Raw genomic sequence first — 18,942 nt, forward strand, 5'->3', positions numbered from 1 at the left:
ACCAGAAGATGGCAGCAGAGGATCACTCATCAGCTGCAGCCGCCATTTCAACTCTAGTTTTTTCAAGATGTCTTGCTTTTCAATTTATTATAAAATTACTAGTATAATAAATTGTAGTACTTTAACCGCACTGAAGTATATAGTATAGAAAGTGCAAAAAAAGTTATTAAAAGAAATAAATTAAATAAATAAGCTCAGACACAGACACAGAGTCATTTTCCATGTTTTATGCATGGCTCTCTCTGCAAATGTTGGCAAAGCAGTCATTTAATGTTTTAAAATTTACTCATTTGTGACCCTGGACCACAAAACCAGTCATAAGGGTCAATTTTTTTGAAATTGGGATTTATACATATACATAAATAAGCTTTCTATTGATGTATGGTTTGTTTGGATAGGACACTATTTGAAAATCTGGAATCTGAGGGGGCATAAAAAAATTAAATATTGAAAAAAATCGACTTTAAAGGTGTCCAAATGAAGTTCTTAGCAATGCATAATAATCAAAAATTAAGTTTTGATATATTTACAGTAGGAAATGTACAAAATATCTTCATGGAACATGATCTTCACTTACTATCCTAATGATTTTTGCCATAAAAGAAAAATCAACAATTTTGACCCATACAGTGTATTTTTGTCTATTTCTACAAATATACCTGTGCTACTTAAGACTGGTTTTGTGGTCCAGGGTCACATTTATGCATTTGATTTGCTCCAAACTGAGATTTTTAATCAATAACTGTGTACATGCATCTTGTGTAATGGATTTCCACATCATTATTCACATTGGAAGTGGCTTTGTTGTACTTTTCCAAATACAAAGTTGCAATTCCAACAGCCTGAGCTGGTAATTGCAAGGTTGTAGGTTCAAACACCATGCACTAAACCATTGTGCCCTTGAGCAGTACGTTTGTCATTCTTGAAACGGTATAAATGGACGTTTGGTCCTCTTAGACTAACAAAACTTTTCTTCGATTGTGAATGGATTATGTAGAGAAAACGAGCAAAGTACACTCCTATTACGGCACAGTACAGTTGACCGGAAATGACTTAGCTGGCTTGTCAAGCACCATTAAATGAAATTACAATTAAAAAAGTAAATAAATAAAAATAGAACATGCAGAAAATAGCAACTGCATTCTGCAGAATATGTAAGTACTGTATTAAATGGCATACTGTAGTATATGGAACATTAAAACTGTATTGAGAACATCTATAAAAATAATAAACACTTTAAACTTTTTTTTATTTTATTTTCACAGTCATTATTCATTGTAGAGCGGTAAACATTGCAAATATACTGTACACTATAAAATGTAGTAAAAAATTGCCTAGTGCATTAAGAAAGAGAAATAAACACACAAAATAGATAAATCATATTATTGGCTATGCTGTATACACAGATGCTATATAAAGAGCTTGAAAAATCAGCAGTTTTAAAGCTAGAATTCATTCCTCAAAAAAAGCATCTGAATTTATCCTCCTCTGAGTGGCTTCTAAATATTTCATAAAGCAAAGAGAAAATGTTTGCGGTGGCCTGCTTTATCCTTCTGGCATTCTAACACATTGCCAGCAAAACCAACCAGGACCAGCATGTGGTAGTTAGAGGGGAGCTGCTGGTTTGACCACAATCAAAGCTTTCGATACGGTTTTCTCACTCGTTTTTTTTTTTTCATATTCCTCTTCAGTTCCTCTTCAGGCTTTTCACATCATTCCCATTTGCCAGGCAATAGAAATGAAGCAAAATGATAAAGCAAACCCCTTATTTTCCAGTTGGGTCCAAAGGTATGAGGATATCCTCACTTTCAGTGGTGTGTATCCTGATGGAGATAGAGTCCTGCTTTAGGATTCGTTTGATGTAGTTAGAACCAAAGAACTCTTTCACAAAGCCATTCAACACATTCAACCCTGCTCAAAATAGCCTAGTGTCTTACTACAAACAAATCTAACTATGCATTTAGACAGCTTTTTCTATGGTAGCTTGTTACTGCAATGGGATTTAAAAAAAAAAGGTAATTGCAACTGTTTTTTCTTGCATTTCTGAGTTTATATCTCACAATTCAGCTTTTTCCCTTTCAATTCTGACAATTCTGAGATATAAACTTTTTTTTTAATGATTGAAAAATTGTAATTGGAAGATGTAAACTCACAATTCTGAGAAAAAAGAATAGTGAGATGTAATCTCAGAATTCTGACTTTTTCTTGCAATTCCGAGTTTATATCTCACAATTCTGACTTTTTTTCTTGTAATTGCAAGTTTATATCTTACAATTCAGACTTCTCTTCTCAGAATTTATATCTTAGAGTTGCAAGTTACAAACTTGAAACTGTGAGGTATAATTTTCAATTTTTTTCTCCCCTAATGATGTTTCATTAACAAAGTTCGGGAGAAGCGCATCAGATACTTAGCGTAAACAGCACAAGAGGAGCCCACTCAAGTCAATCAGCGCCATAGGTTTAAATACAGCTGACTCACCTCCATTCACTTGATGGTTTATCAGTAACCCTCCACCACCCCATCTCCTCACTCCGAGTTCTCACTACTCCTATTGGGGGGGTACTCTGGGTTCGGGCCATCCCCGAGCTCGGAGCCCTTCACCGGACAGCACGCCAAACATGCATTTCTATTCTCCGGCTAATTATATGTAAGCGCGAACTCGTGAATCACAGAATAAAAAATTAAAAAGGAAATTGCGACATTTTTTTTTATCATCCAAGACAACTGAGGGACTCATATGCAACTATTACAGAAGGTTCAAATGCTCACTGATGCTGTAGAAGGAAAAACCATGCATTAAGAGCAGGGGGGTAAAAACTTTTTGAATTTGAAGATCTGGGTAAATGTAACTTATTTTGTCTTCTGGGAAACATGTAAGAATCTTCTGTAGCCTCTGAAGGGCAGTACTAAATGAAAAAAATATAATATTTAGACAAAATAAGAAAAATGTACACATCTCCATTCTGTTCAAAAGTTTTCACCCCTGGCTCTCAATGTATGGTTTTTCCTTCTGAAGCATCAGTGAGTGTTTGAACCTTCTGTAATAATTGCATATGAGTCCCTCAGTTGTCCTCAGTGTGAAAAGATGCACCTCAAAATCATACAGTCATTGTTGGAAAGAATTCAAATACACAAAAATGCTGAAAAACCAAAGAATTTGTGGGACCTGAAGGATTTTTTCTGAAGAACAGCAGGCAGTTTAACTGTTCAGGACAAACAAGGGACTCATAAACAACTATCACAAAACAGAAAAACAGTCATGGATCATTTAGGAAATGACACACAGTATTAAGATTCAAGGGTATGTAGACTTTTGAACGGGGTCATTTTTAGAAATTCAGTTATTTTTTCTTCTTATGGAGTATATATTATAATCTGTTACGTGAAATAGCTTATGCAGGTCAGTACTAAATTAAGAATAACATGCAAGTTTCATGATCTCTCTTGTTTAGTTAAAATTATTAACATATTTGCATATTCTGCAAGGAGTATGAGCACAACTTATGAGCACAACTGTAAACTCACAATTCTAAGAAAAGTCTTAACTCGCAATTGATTTTTTCCTCACAAACAGTTCATATCTTGCAATTATGACTGATTTTTCAAAATTGTGGAGATAAAAAGTAGCTATTACTTTTTTGTAAATTCTGAAATGGGCTTTCATACTTTTTGACCAAGTGCACACTACAATTACTTGCCATCTTATGCTTTTTGATTGCTTTTTTTAGAATTCGAGTTTACATCTTGCAATTAAGTTTTTTTTCTCACCACAGAATAAAAAGTTAAAAAGCTAGTTGCAACTTTTTATCTCACAATTCTGACTTTTCTCTTAATTGCAAGTGTATATCTTACAATTCAGATTTCTCTACTCAGAATTGTGAGTTTATATGTTAGAGTTGCAAGTTATAGACTTGAAACAGTGAGGTATAAAGTTGCAATTTTGACTGTTATATCTTGCAATTTAGTTTTTTTCCCCCACAGAATAATAAAATTAAAAAGGAAATTGCAACATTTTATCTGACAATTCAGATTTTTCTTCTCAGAATTCTGACCTGCCAGATGTTAACTCACAATTGTGAGTTTATAACTTGCAACTGTTAAGATATAAACTCACAACTTTTGTGTGTGTGTGTCAGAAATGGGCTTCCATACTTTTTGACTAAGTGCACACTACAATTAGTTGTCACCTTATGCGTTTTGATTCACATACACTTATTTTAGCACACAATATTTCAGTGCAATAATCTTCTGATTCAATTTAAATGGTAAAGAGCCTAAATTAATTAAATAATAATGAAATTATAAAACATAAGCATTTTCACTTATGGTCTGTACTGGATGTCCCATTTACGCTGACGCTTTCTGCAGTCTCAGCATTGGACTCTGTGTCATTGTAAGTGAAAGAGATGACATGCAAATGACATCCTGTCCTCGCATATCAAACACATCAGCTTGGTGCATTATCACATGATGCTGGAAATGAGATGACAAAGATTTTTGACCATTGAACATTTAACACATTTACTGTAGGAATCATCACTAATGCTCTGAATTGGGCAGCTGCAACCCAAAATGATTCTGTTCTGGTTGTGAAAAGCAGGAAAAACTTGATATGTGAACATATTTAAGATAGTAAGATAAATAGACTTAATGCTTAAAAGAGAAAAGTGAAAACTCTTCTCATATCTTCTTGTTAATGTCAAGTCCAATCAAATGTGCAGTATTCTGATACAGATTCATCAAAATTAGCCACATGGCAACATTGACAGGTTGTGATACATCTTCATCCTCAAAAAGCCTGAATAAAACCACATAAGGTAAAAGAAAACACAACCCAGACTACATTAAACACAGGCTCACTTATAATGAGGATAAATATGGTTTGTGTCAAGCACAATGTGTTTCGTAAGGTGAATTATTGGCTGCCGAGAGCATGAAACCATCTCAATTCAATTTTGCACAATTTTGGTTCTCGCCACTTGGTCCTGAAGTGTTGTAAAACATAGATCTAACATTTATGCACATACTATATAGAACAATTTGCATATTGAAGAACATCCTCGCATTTATCATAACGATGTGTCTGTCTTTGAAGTATACTGACTCATTTTTTATTAAAATAACATGTAGTGCCATTAGCTCTCTCTCGGAGACCTGAGCGAAGCATCTTACAGCAGCGTGTTGATTCACTAGTCACCCTAAAGGGGTTTTGAGGGGACGTGTCAGTAGTTGGAATACAAAAGCAAACATTTAGATTTTAATCAAGGTTTCCACACAGCTATAGAAAAGATCTTTGATCTCCAGCACATAATCGCTGTTTATGCTGCACCGACATGAAGGAAATGATAGAGAAAGAGTGAATAATGTCCTCTGTCAACGTGATGTCAGGAAAATAAGCAGCCGGCGTGCATGTCGTCCATTACTGAGTGCGGCACTGGTGATCTGACAATGTCTGAATTCCTCTGGGATGGTGTAATTTAACTGAGGGGGCAGGAATGAATAGGGAGTATCTTTAAAATGCATTTCCATTTCAATCCTTTATTCAAAGGAGATGAAAGCTTTATATTATTAAGTATTTTAAGTATTTATAAAGCTACAAGTAAGCATTCTGTCATTTTATTTTATTTGATCTGTTTGCAGATTGGATGTCAGTTTTTTTTTTTTTAAATAAAAATACAACTACTAGAAATTGTTAATTTAAATAAAGATGAAATAATTAAAATATAAAATTTAGATGAAAAAATTTAAAATTAGAAAATTAGTCCTGGTAATTAACCAAAATAGAATACGTTTATTATTAAAATTACTAAAACAGAAATAAATGTAAATTAAAAATAAATAATAATAATAATAAAGAGAGAAAAAAAATGAAAATGACAAATGGACAGTATGACTTTGAAAAAAAAGCTAATTCAAAATATTAATAAATAAAATAAAAGTCATGGCCCACTTTTATGAAAATATTTTATGATATTTATATTGCAAGTATAATATTTTCTCTATATACTAGTTCAATAAAGAACATAAAATTAGGTGTTTTAGACATAATATTGCCAGTTATTTTGTTAAGTTTTGTTCTGCAAATGAAAACATTTCAGTGTTTTTGAATGAATTGGTTGAGTGGATGATTCAGTGAGTCACTCATAATGACATGCAGTTGTTTCGTTTGTGAATAAATCAGTGATTTTAAATGAACGATTCAGTTACTTACATGTGTCACTTGTTTCTTTCATGAGCGAATCAGTGTTTTTAAAACTGGTTGAGTGAATGATTTAATACGTCACTTATAATGACAGTTGATTTGTTCTTGAATGAATCAGTGGTTTTAAATGAACTTGTTGAATGAACGATTCAACTAACTTATATGTCACTTGTTTCTTTCATTAGTGAATCAGTGATTTTAAACAAATTAGTTGAGTTAATGATTTAACAAGTCACTCATAATGACAGTCAGGTTTTTCGTTTGTGAATGAATCATTGGTTTTAAATGAATGAGTTGAACGAACGATTCAGTTACTTATATGTCACCTGTTTCTTTCATGAACAAATCAGTGTTTTTTAACTAATTTGTTGAGTGAATGATTCAGTGAGTCACTCATAATGTCATACAGTTGTCTCGTTCGTGAATGAATCAGTGGTTTTAAATTAACTGGTTGAACAAACGATTCAGTCACTCAATTATGTGTCACTTGTCTTTTTCATGAGCAAATCAGTGTTTTTGAACTAATTGGTTGAGTGAATGATTCAGTGAGTCACTCATAATGACATTCACTTGTTTTGTTTGTGAATGAATCAGTGGTTTTAAATAACTGATTGAATGAGCGATTCAATTACTCAGTTATATGTCACTTGTTGTTTTCATAAGTGAATATGTAGTTTTGAACAAACTGGTTGAGTGAATGATTCAGTGAGTCACTCATAATGACATTCACTTGTTTTGTTTGTGAATGAATCAGTGGTTTTAAATAACTGATTGAATGAGCGATTCAATTACTCAGTTGTATGTCACTTGTTGTTTTCATAAGTGAATCTGTAGTTTTGAACAAACTGGTTGAGTGAATGATTCAGTAAGTCACTCATAATGACAGTCACTTGTTTTTTGAATGAATCTTTTGATTAAATGAATCCATGATTCACTCATAAAGAAAGACTTACTGGTGTAACTATTTTTGATATATTTGACCTAATTTATTCCACAGAAGACATAATGACACGAGCGTAGTAAATAACCATTTTTCATTAGTTCTATGTAGTATCTCTTTAAATAAGCTACAGGAACCCTTTGAAGCTTCCTCTATTTAATCAGCTATTATTTAAAGCAGGGATATACTTTTCAAAGCCAGGCAGATAAAACTAAGTATGCAGACTTTTTGAGACAAGTATCTACAGTAGCCATGCACACATACTTATGGTTCGGTCAACCTGATCATTTGTATTCAAAGGCCCCGGTGGGCCGTTACAGGAATGAGAATGACGATAAATACAGCAACGCAGCGGGTCCCAAGGGTACAGCCATCATCATCTTGATTTTTATTGGCCTTTCGTTCAAGCACCTCCATCTTGCACTCCGTCATGCACTTTTTCTTCCAGATAAAGGGCATTCGAAAACCACCCAGACATCTTCAGACTAAAGCAGACAGGGCTCTTTTTTCTGGACAGCTTGTCAACAAACGGATTTGCTCATGATGCAGCAGTTTTCATGTAGAAACCCTGCTTGACGCGTTCGTGTCGTGCAAACAGAGTATTTTATTATCAGAAAAAATGCACAGTTCGGCTTTAACAATGTAAATGCTAATATGTGCGTTTTAATACCGCAGAATGTGGATTGATTGAAAGCACAATGCCGAACCCCTCTGCTGTAGTTAGCATCGAGTCAATTTTGTTTGTAGGGCACAAATTTAACAACGAACACAATGACTTCTCCATTATTGTTCACTTTAGGTATCGATCTGCAAGCGCTACATTCGAGGAGTTCTTTGCCCCCTCGAAAGCTACAAAAAACCCCTGCTGTTCCAGCTCCGCCTCGACAGCACCAGGCATCTCCTGAAACATTGATAACTGTTAGCCGGCTCTGTGATATTTCACCAGGGATGCTGGGAGAAACGGGGACCTTGTGGCCCCAATCGTGCTTTACAGCTCGAGCTAACAGTGCAGTAATGAACTTCCCCCCATCGCCCCTTCCCCGCTCCACCTGCCTCGTGCACGTCGGGTAATGAACTGACGGGACACACGTGCATAACGCCGTCGCAGTACATCAGCATGCTACAGGAGGGGCCTCTGCCCTCTGCATGCATTAAAGCAGCCTGGCTGGTCAGCCATGTTATGGACTGCTTGACTCTCACAAGTCTATTTGAGCTTTATTGGATGCTGAAGGCAGCAATAGAAAAAAGCCAGAAGCTTAGTCAAAGACAATAATTGGCAGTTATTCTTCTGTGGAAGGCTGCAAAATGTCATGTAATGTAACTGTAAGACTAGATAAAGAATACATCATGTTCTTGGCAGAGAAAAAATCGTAGAAAATGTTTTTTGATGCAAACAGGTTTCTCATTTTGCAGAGCATTGTTGCATTCCGCCCATGAACAATAAGAGGAACATAAAAGCATTCGCAACCCATTTTACTTTTACAATGTTATGCATTTATGAGAGAAATTGAATATTCAGTGAGAAAAATATCTGTAATTTGCAATTGACTGGATAGAAAAAGAGGGTTTTGTTAAAGGGATAGTTCACCCAAAATGAAAATTCTGTCATTATTTACTCACCCTCATCACGTTCCAAACCCATAAGACCTTTGTTCATCTTGAAAACACAAATAAAGATATTTTTGATGAAATCCAAGAGCTTTATGACCCTGCATAGACAGCAACACAACTACCACGTTCAAGGCCAATAAAGCTAGTAAGGACATTGTTAAAATAGTGCATGTGATAGTGGTTCGACCTTCATTTTTTCTGTGCACAAAGAAAACAAAAAGAATGACTTTATTCATTTAACAATTTCTTCTGGGCCTTGAATGTGTCAGTTGCATTGCTGTCTATACAGGGTCAGAAAGCTCTTGGATTTCATCAAAAATATCTTTGCCTTTATCTGTGTTCCGAAGATGAACGAAGGTCTGGATTGACATATGGGTGAGTAATAATGATAGAATTTTAATTTCGGGGTGAACTATCCCTTTAAGCTAGAATGGAGGTTATCATACTTTAACAAAAGATTACGTAGAGAGGTTGCCATTTTATGTGCACCTATAAACTATACACAATAAAACCAGGAATATGCATTGAGAAAGTAAATATGATTAAAATAAAAGAAAATAACAATTCATATGTGTGGCTAATAAATTGCAATACACAAAGGTTCTTTATTGGAATCAATGGTTCCATGAAGAACCTTTAATATCCCTGGAACTAATCCATTGCACAAAAAGGTTCTTTTTTAATGAATGATTCTTCAGATTTTCAAATACAGAAAAAAAAAGAATGTTTTTTTTAAGAACTGCTGACAGAAAGGCACTTTGGGGACCTCAAAATGGTTCCTCTATTGCATCGCTTGTAAAAAGTCCTTTTAGAACCATTATTTTAAAGATTTTGTTTCATTAGAGACAACAATTACAGTGAGAAACTGTTGCAGTAACATTCAAAGTGCATTGAGTAGTTTTGCTTTAACATTTCACAAAAATGAATAGTGAATAATAACATGAGTCATATATGATCTAGTTGTTTTACTTGACATGATATGACCAGAACATATGTTGCATATTAGCATCAAACCCATAGGAAATTGTGTAATTTAATTGGCACAATCAAATATGACTTAAATCTCGAAGAGACATGAATCATAGAGACAGGAGATGCCTCAAATGAGTCCTAACTCTTTGATCTCACTTGACACTTTTGATTATATAATTTCGACATGAGGTCGTAAGACAATTTTGACCTTTACAGAGGAAATACAGCTTAAATCACACTATAAATGCAGCAGGCTTTGCTCAGGAACCTCCATTCCTAATTTAGATGTACAGCATCCCACATATGTCAGAATTTCTATGGGTGTTTACATAAAATCCAAGGCTTTAAATTGAGGCTGTTGAAATATTTGGCATGATCTGTTCTAACCAGTGTCCTATTACTTAAGGGCTAATGGACTCAAATGAAAGCATCCCTGGTCGCCTACAAAACCTAAATGGATTTTGACGAAGGCTGCAGTTAAAACGAAGAACTTCCCGGCGATATTAATGACACTCCTCACATCATAACAGTGGGTGATTTTGCAGCAAACGCATGCCCACTCGAAGCAATTTTCAGGTCAGCGCATCGAAAATGTAACATTTAACAGAGAAAAACTCTGTCGTTGTATTGTATTGCAGAATGCAGAGATAATTCATCACTTTCAACAGTGCTCACAAGGGAAAAGCGGCATACAAACAAACTCCACACAGTCCTAAATTAGCCAGAAATGAAATAGAGAAGATGAAGAGGTAAAGTGACAAAGCAAAAAGCACATAATGGCTAAAGCGAGCCTCGTTTTCGAGAGTAATATCAGAGAGGAGACGAGAGAGGACGTTTTTACAGTAATTAAACAGGAACACAAACAGGCCACAGAAACATATTAGCGAGAGACTAATCATGACAGTTCAGTGCGAAGCGATCATTAATAGCAAAGATAAGCTTGTTAGCCTGCCTCGGTCAATATTTATACATGTTTTCCCCCGCTAATTGAGCGTTCATTTCGCTTTGGGCCTGCTGAAGCGAGCGTGGGACCAGTAAATGGCAAGAACAGGTTTTGCAAAATGTAAAATTTTATTTTCAAAAATGTAAGCAACAGATTACACAGTTAACTTTCAGCAATTGCAGTCCTAACTTAAACAGTACTCACATTCGGGACTTCAAAATGAAAGACTCACAAACTTACACACTATCTACCTATAATATACAAAAAGAATACAGAATAAATATTAAAATGGCCACAAGAGAAAAAAGTAAGTTAATCAAAACAATTAGTAGAGAGCAAATGTTGGGAAAGTAGAAACAAGACTCTGTGCCTTAAATACAATGTTTTTTGTTTTTCCTATTACATTTTTTACAAATTGTGCAAGATTTCAGACTAAGGCTCTGGTCTTGACATGACAGCTGTTCGCCAAGCACGCACACACGCACGCACTCGCGCACAGACGTCCACGCACACATGCTCCCTGTGCTCTGCGCACTCGGTGGGGTGTAGCAAACGTTACAGGGTAAGAAATGGGCTGTCGGTGCATGGCCTGTGCCTGTGAGAGTGGTGGTGGATAGTGTTTTGCAAATGAACATGCACTTCACCCTGATGTGGAGCGGATTTCGAAAACAACCCTCACCTTGCGAATTATGAAAACATGAAGAAAACACACCAGAACCATTAAGGCAAGAACAGCTGGAGTGGTATCGGTAACAAAATTTTGCGTGTTCGGGTACATGGATATGCCACACTGAATTTAGCTTAACTGGTTCTCCACTGTCAGTTTAAGTACAAGGTTCTCAAGAGCAACGTTTTAAAAGTCAAACATTAGTTTTTAGACTTAGAAAAATGAGATAAGAAAATAACATTGCCAGACAACAGAGACATACCATATGGATCATAAAACTACAGGAAATAATTTAAGTTGCAATTCCGGAAACCACACGACAGTACCCGCCCCCTTAAGACCCGCCCACCAGCCCGACCCAAACCCCGCCCTAAAAGGAAAAAAGATATCACTTACATTTAAACCAATTTATCCTCTCGTGAAGGTGTATTCCAACAGAGTTAGTCTCACCCCACATGTTTTGTTTACTTACAGTGAAAGAGAAGTCTGTTGCAGATTAAAGCATTCGTATTTCAGTTTGGGAAAAACAAGACATCCTTGCAATGCGACGGAGCGAAAAAAGCATCTTCGGGTCTTCTCGTTAGTGCAACTTTTTAGACACAAATTCCAGTGATTCCTTAAGGTAACAGTTTTTTGATTTTTCTTTACACCCTTTTCCAGAGTCTTCCACATATCCAAAGCAAAGGTCAGTCCCCTAATCTCGATGTATCCGTTTTTTTCTTTTCTTTCATTTTTTTATTCATTTTTTTTTTTTATAGATTTTTTCTCTTTTTTTTGCGTGTTGGGTTTCAAATGGCCTTTCGCATCGGTTGTTTACTAGAACATAAACGCAGGACGTGTCCTCTGTCCGTTCGTCATCTTATTCCACTCAGACGGTTCAACTACAGGCCTCGAAAAAGGGAGCGAGAGGAACGGGAGGAGGAGGAGGAGAGAGCTGTACAATTGAACACATCCCCGATCAAGCAGGGCATCCAAACAAAAACCACGAGAAATGCCACCGAACCTTCATATAACACAGTAGGGTTCCCTCGGTAACCTGGATTTTCTGCAGTAGAGGAGCGTGGTGCTGAAGCATCGCCGGAGCTCCCGGTTGGAGAAGATGCAGATGAAGGGGTTGACTCCTGCTTGGGCGAAGCTCATCCACACGGCCGCCGTCAGGTAGCCTCCCGGGATCACTGGGCCTCTGGCGAACACCCTCCAGTAGCAGGCTACCAGGTAGGGTCCCCACAGGCTCAGGAAGAAGAAGGTAATGATGTAGAACATCCTGCTTATCCTCTTTTCAGTCTTAAACTCGTCCAGCACCAGCAGACGCCTGCGGCCCGCCGCATTGCTGTTCTGCCGGATGCCCAGCAGGGTCGGAGGTGTGGGGCCCCGGCCGAAGCCGGCCAGCCAGTTGGCGGCGGCCTGGCCGCTCGCCCCCGGGCCGTGGAAGGTCCAGTTCTGGCTGACGGCGGGCACAAACTGCACGGGCTTCATCTTTCGGCGGTCGTGGACGAAAAAGATGAGCTTGAGGTAGACAAGCTGGGTGGCCAGGAGGATGAGTGCAAGGAGCAGCATGAAGCCCAATGAGTCATTGGCACGGAAGGACCGGTGCTGGAAGGTGCACTGGTCCTCCTCGCGTATGAAGGAGTACGTGCCCACGTCCAGCACTGGTGGGAACGCCATGGCCACCGACAGGGTCCACACCATGCATATGACGGCCAGGCATGTCCAGAAGGTGAGCCGCTTGGTGTAGAAGCGGTGGTGGGCGATGGCCAGGTACCGCGTCACGCTAACACAGAACAGCATGAAGGCAGTGTGGAAACAGGAGAGCACGCCCAAGAAGGCGATCACTTTGCAGGTCAGCGTGCCGTACGTCCAGGCCGAGCCATTCTTGACCGAGGTGAACACGAAGGGGAAGCAGATGGCCGAGCGGAGGATGTCAGAAGCGCACAGGTCCAGCAGGAAATAGTAGGGCGCTCGATGAAGGCTCTTGTCTTTGACCAGCAGGATGGAGATCAGGAGGTTTCCGACCACGCCGACGCCGATGATAAAACCCAGGGAGGTCAGTTTAAGGAAAGTGGCGAGCGGAGAGACATTCTGCAAGATGTTGTGGTCCCCTGCATGGCTGTAGTTCGCCATAGATGGAGAAGGGATCATAGAGAACGCTTAAAGCTTTAGCCAAGTATCATGATCTGGATGGAGAGTGGAGCGATAGATCCATCTGGTGTGCTTTGAAGCAGGTTCCAGCCTTGTTCGTCGCTGCCTCTCTTCTAAGGCATCCTTTGTTCCTTTGTCTCATCACACCTAAAAGGATCCCTGAAAAACACGATCCACCCATTAGGATTCGCTCACACAAAACAAACTGGGGGGCTTCGCGTTGCATCGCTCATTTCTTTTGTCACTGAGATTGCTTTTCTAATTGCATACCAAATTGCGGCTGCGACGGTATGCCGTCTGAGCCGAGCTCATACGGTTGCTTAATTCAGCACAGGGATTCGGCCATGGACGCCAACATAAATCCTGGTTAAAATAACAGACCCCCACCCCCAACATCTCCCCTTTTTCCAAAGCAAATTAAATAAATAACGCCAAAGACAGAGAGCGCAGTCGACAAGATGCTCATCACCACGACTAGACATCCGTCTAGAGGCGTATTCATCCGTGCTACGATGGAAAAAGACTTGAAATCTAATGATTGTTATCCCCTACACCCGAAAGGAACATTTGTCGAAATGCAGCAAGAAAAGCTGTTGATCACACCCAAAGATCCTGCAGAATCTCACCGTGTTCATTCCCTCTGTTAATCATCATACTGTGTAAAATCAGTCATGAATCCTTATGTGTCTGTATAAAGGATGAAATGCATCATCTCATATTTTAGATATATATAGCTTATTCGTGTCTTTGACACAGATGTTCAGTGCAACAACACAATTTAATGCAAGTCATTTAGAAAAAAGCACAAGATTTAGAATTACATTCCTGTTTTTTTTTTTCTCCTCTAACCTACATTTATTGTTTATTAGTACTGGTATGATGACGAATTCGAGTAAAATAAAATAAACGACAGGATTGCATCTATAAATCGACTTTATGTAATAGCCTCCAGTTTCTTTCATATTAAACGCACGAAGAGCCTTTCCCATATAATAAAATAATAAACCTTTGTGTCTCCACTTGCATTTCTAACAAAAACATCCACCGTTGAACACGTTTCTGTGCGTTGCATCAAAATAAGCAACAGATACAGGATCTTTTGGGTGTCTGCGTGTGATTTTAGTACACGGGCGATCTATTTTTCCCTTTGCTTTTTAAATCGGAATGATTTCTGGATGGCTGAGCGTCCATTATAGGCACAGCAATTCCTTCAAATACATGCATGCAAATACCGAGTGCAACAGAGACAGCGCTATCAAATATCAATTAAAAACATACCTGTTGATATTCCCCCTTTGTTTCCCTGGCGGTTATTTACATGGCAGCAGTCACTTTGCCGTAAAAAAGGTTTAGTTTTGTTGCCTGCTCTTTTTCCCCCACTGTGATTATACAGTAAACGGTGCGGACGGCGCATGCGCACTGGCGCTATTTGTGATCCCAGCAGCAGCAGCAGCAGCATCATCTGCACTGATGGGTGCAGCAGCATCACGGATCCCTTTTGCCCTTTATCACTGTGTACTAGTGTCATATGTGCCGTCGCATGTGGTTTAATAAATGTTTACAGTGTATACTGTATCGGCATTGTGTCGGTAGTGCAGTATATGTCACTGTATATATCGTGCCTGTTTTCTGATGCACTGCAATATCTATCTATCAATCTATCTATCTATCTATCTATCTATCTATCTATCTATCTATCTATCTATCTATCTATCTATCTATCTATCTATCACATATACAAAAATAGAAAACAAAATAATAGCATAAATAGGCTTCCATCTTTTATTTAAATCTTTTATTCTTATTTATATATTGTGAACTACAATTTACATTACTTTTGTAGTCCAATGTAACATTTTGTATTTGACAAACAACACTTGAACTTGAACTTATCTAATTGGGGTATCATTACCCTCATTGTGTATTTTAATGTGCTTCGAAAGAGCAAGTAGCCTATATTACATATGGTTCAGCACAGGATAAACTTACTCTACATATAAATAATTGACAAAGGCTATTGTGTGTGATGCACATCATTGCCCTGAATAAGAACCAAGACGGGTGTCTCATTCTGCTGCATATTCGGCACTGGACATACAGTGAACCCAAAGGAATTAACACTTAAACATTTATAATTCAAAATCTATGTATTTTACAGCATAAAGATAAAATGTAAGATGATCCAGAGTTTAGTGCTGGTTTCTTTAGCTCAAACATTATTCAAAAAGCAACACCAAGGTCCTGAATTCAATTACTAATGTTTGCTAAAAAGCATATCTTGTGTTCAATGTAAATCGCTTTAGATCTGTGTTAAAATGCATAAATGTAAAAAGTTATCCTTAAATGCATACACTCCTAAAAATAAAGGTACCAAAAGGGTGTTTTTGCAGTGATGCCATAGAAGAATCATTTTTGGTTCCCCAAAAACCCTTTCAGTGAACAGCTCTTAGAAAAAAAACTATTTTTAAGAACATTTTAAAAATTTAAAGAACCTTTTTTGACTATAAAGAACATTTTCTGCATTTAAAAGGTTACATGGATGTTCAAGGTTCTTCATGGAACTATAAATGCCAATAAATAATCTTTATTTTTCAGAAGGTAAAGATATCAAGTGCATAGACATTTGATTCACAAATCTTTTGACAACCATCTGTTTAGACCCCTTATTGACTTAATTTTAAACATCTACAGTTTTATAACTTACAGATAACAAACTTATTTTGTGAAATATTTTGCCTGAAAGTTACTGTGCCATCATTCTCAAAATCTATTTTATGTTATTATCTAACGAAATTGCACAAAGGAATACTGTACATTTAGTATATCCAGCTAATTTTAGAGCACATTTTAAAATAAAATAAACTTGTTCCACACCTAAAATAAAAAATGTTTTTCTTATGATTCAGTATAGTGAAAATAATTTTAATGCATACAATTTTAAATGTGGTCCATCACATGTAAAGTCTCATACTTGAACACAATTGGCACTTACAGTTCACAACGTTTATTAACATAAACACACAAAGCAAGCAGCATCACCCTCCTTCTGTAAAGCACATTGGCATTGAATGCTTTATAAAGACAGAGAAAGCATTAGCAATTGAACAATTTAGTGATTTCTAATCATACAGTGTTGAAACTGGAAGTAGATTGTCTTGCAGTGATTGTAACATGGCAGTCCACCAGTAAGTTATGTCCAAGTCCATAGAAATGTGCAGAGAATGTCTGCATGTGATCTTGTAGTCTTGTTGTCATGCAGTAATCATCTAATGGGCTTTTGAACGCTGATACTGTTGTAGAAGTTTTCCACATGGTGCACAGATACAGGAAGAAGTGTCCAGTGTCTCATATAAGAGACATTAATAAGGATAATTCGTCCAAGAATACAATCAACAGCTTATCCACACAGGTCCTTCCACTGCGTGCATTTCCAATTATTTTCAGTATAAATGCATGACTTTATGCACTCAAGCCACATTTCCGGATGAGGCCTTGATCCCAGGTTGTCATCAAAACTGTCCGTTTCGTGTGCGCGCGTACCAGCCCAGGCACGCGCAGATTCCCACGAGCGTCACCGTCGCGCCCAGCAGCAAAGCCACCGCGTCTCCTCCGTCCAACGCCTCGGCGGTCCGGACAAGCGTCAGGAGAAAAAGGCAGAGCATCATGTGTGTATTTTGGTCTTTGGGAGCCATGTTGTTGGTCGGCTGTGAGGAGGGAAGCGCAACAGCGATGACGACGCGTCAGGTGATCCCTCTGCATTTCCTGATTTTACGAAACCTACTATGGGAGATGTTTGGCTATTAATATTCATAAGCTAGGACGAGCCATTGGAACGTAGGGACACAGCGTCAGCATGACAATAATAATATTTGATAGCAACGTCTGCATGGCGTAATTAATATTCATGAGCGAAGACGTTCGCTATAGCAAGATTCGTAATTTCTATCCCCTCATTTGGCATTTTACATGTGCTTTTTTGTAGTAAAGTGTTTGAAATGTTTATTTGGTGATTAACTAGTTGTTTGCAACTAAATACCTGCTTATAATACCAGTTTATGGTGGTTGAAATAGTTTTTTGAACATGATAGCTGGTCAACCAGAGAATGAACGCAAACCAGCTCCAACTTTCTTAAGGAGAAACAGGTTCAGATATTCAAATAAAAAAGCTTATTAAAATAGCATGAAACACTGAGTTTATGTTTTAAATTGTATAGTTTTTTATGTATGAGAAAGATAATGTCTGTAATTAACATAACTGAAGAGACTTTTACTCCATAACATATATTAACTATATATTTATTTTTGTCCTAAGAGTGGACGTGCCATTTGTAAATTATATGGGTGTGGCTTCCGGTTTCATCTCCTCCCAGCAATGTTTTAGCTCTACAAAAAGCTTGATATTGCAATTTGTGTGTTTTACCATGTTATTTTAATGCACTACCTTAATTATGTAAATTAAGAAGTCAAATCTCTGAACTTTTGGTTGTTAAACTACCCAAAGTAAATCAGATCTGAAAAACAAATATTCAAAAAAGTTTATTAAATTAGCATGAAACACTGAGTTTGTGTTTTAAATAGTATAGTTTTTGATGTATGAGGAAAAATAATGTCTGTGGTTGACATAACTGAAGAGACTTTTACTCCTTTCACTCCGTATATTATTATACGTTGTTTTTGCCGTACGAGTGGGCGTGGCCATTTGTAAAAGTTATGGGTGTGGCTTCCGGTCTCCGATCTGCATCCAGCTATTTTTTTAGCTCTACAAACAGCTTGTTTTGCTGCTTAATATTGCAATTTGTGTGTTTTACCGTGTTGTTTTAATGTATTACCTTAATTATGAGCACAAACAGTTTACTGCACGTTGTTTTTCCAGCAAGAACACATAATGGTGGCCTAACAAACTTAAATTAGGAAGTCAAATTTCTGAACTTCTGGTTGTTAAATTAACCAAAGGAAATCAGATCCGAATAACAATTATTCAAATAAGTTTATTACATTAGCATGAAACACTGAGTTTTTGTTTTAAATAGTATAGTTTTTAGTGTATGAGAAAAATAATGTCTGTGGTTAACATAACTGAAGAGACTTTTACTGCATGACATATATTATTATTCTTTATTTTTGCCGTAAGAGTGAGTGCGGCCATTTGTAAATGTTATGGGTGTTGCTTCCGGTTTCATCTGCTTCCAGCAATGTTTTAGCTCTACTTGATATTGCAATTTGTGTGTTTTACCATGTTATTGTAATGCATTAAACAATTTTACCGCTTACTGCACGCTGTTATTCTTGGTTATTTTCCAATGGCGGCTAATGAACCAGAAGTCTCACCCATAGGCTTACTTCCGCATTAAAGAAAAAGTTAGATACCTTCAAGGCCCTAAAAATTCACATAATTTATGTTGTAGGACAAAATCTGAAAGTCTCTTTTTCATTATTTTGCTCATAAACTGAAAACCGTCAAGAATTT

At 37.3% G+C, this 18,942-nt stretch overlaps 2 protein-coding genes across 2 annotated transcripts; both read right to left on the minus strand.

Annotated features, from left to right (window-relative positions):
• Positions 1–10,778: 10,778 nt before the first annotated feature.
• Positions 10,779–14,885, minus strand: gpr85 (G protein-coupled receptor 85). The gene is made up of 2 exons (XM_073838224.1): positions 14,754–14,885; positions 10,779–13,634 (listed from the first exon to the last, which is right to left on the minus strand). The coding sequence occupies exon 2, from the start codon at positions 13,473–13,475 to the stop codon at positions 12,342–12,344; it is 1,134 nt and encodes a 377-aa protein (XP_073694325.1). The 5' UTR covers positions 13,476–13,634; positions 14,754–14,885; the 3' UTR covers positions 10,779–12,341.
• Positions 14,886–16,381: 1,496 nt separating this feature from the next.
• LOC141333584 (small integral membrane protein 30) lies at positions 16,382–17,212 on the minus strand. The gene has a single exon (XM_073838636.1). The coding sequence runs from the start codon at positions 17,165–17,167 to the stop codon at positions 16,985–16,987; it is 183 nt and encodes a 60-aa protein (XP_073694737.1). The 5' UTR covers positions 17,168–17,212; the 3' UTR covers positions 16,382–16,984.
• Between the last annotated feature and the right edge of the window lie 1,730 nt (positions 17,213–18,942).

This window comes from Garra rufa, chromosome 4 (assembly GCF_049309525.1).
Source record: "Garra rufa chromosome 4, GarRuf1.0, whole genome shotgun sequence".
Classification (NCBI taxonomy): Eukaryota; Metazoa; Chordata; class Actinopteri; order Cypriniformes; family Cyprinidae; genus Garra; species Garra rufa.

Coding starts and splice junctions, on each gene's coding strand:
- gpr85 (XM_073838224.1), bottom strand. CDS start 13,475: ATGATCCCTTCTCCATCTATGGCGAACTACAGCCATGCAGGGGACCAC.
- LOC141333584 (XM_073838636.1), bottom strand. CDS start 17,167: ATGGCTCCCAAAGACCAAAATACACACATGATGCTCTGCCTTTTTCTC.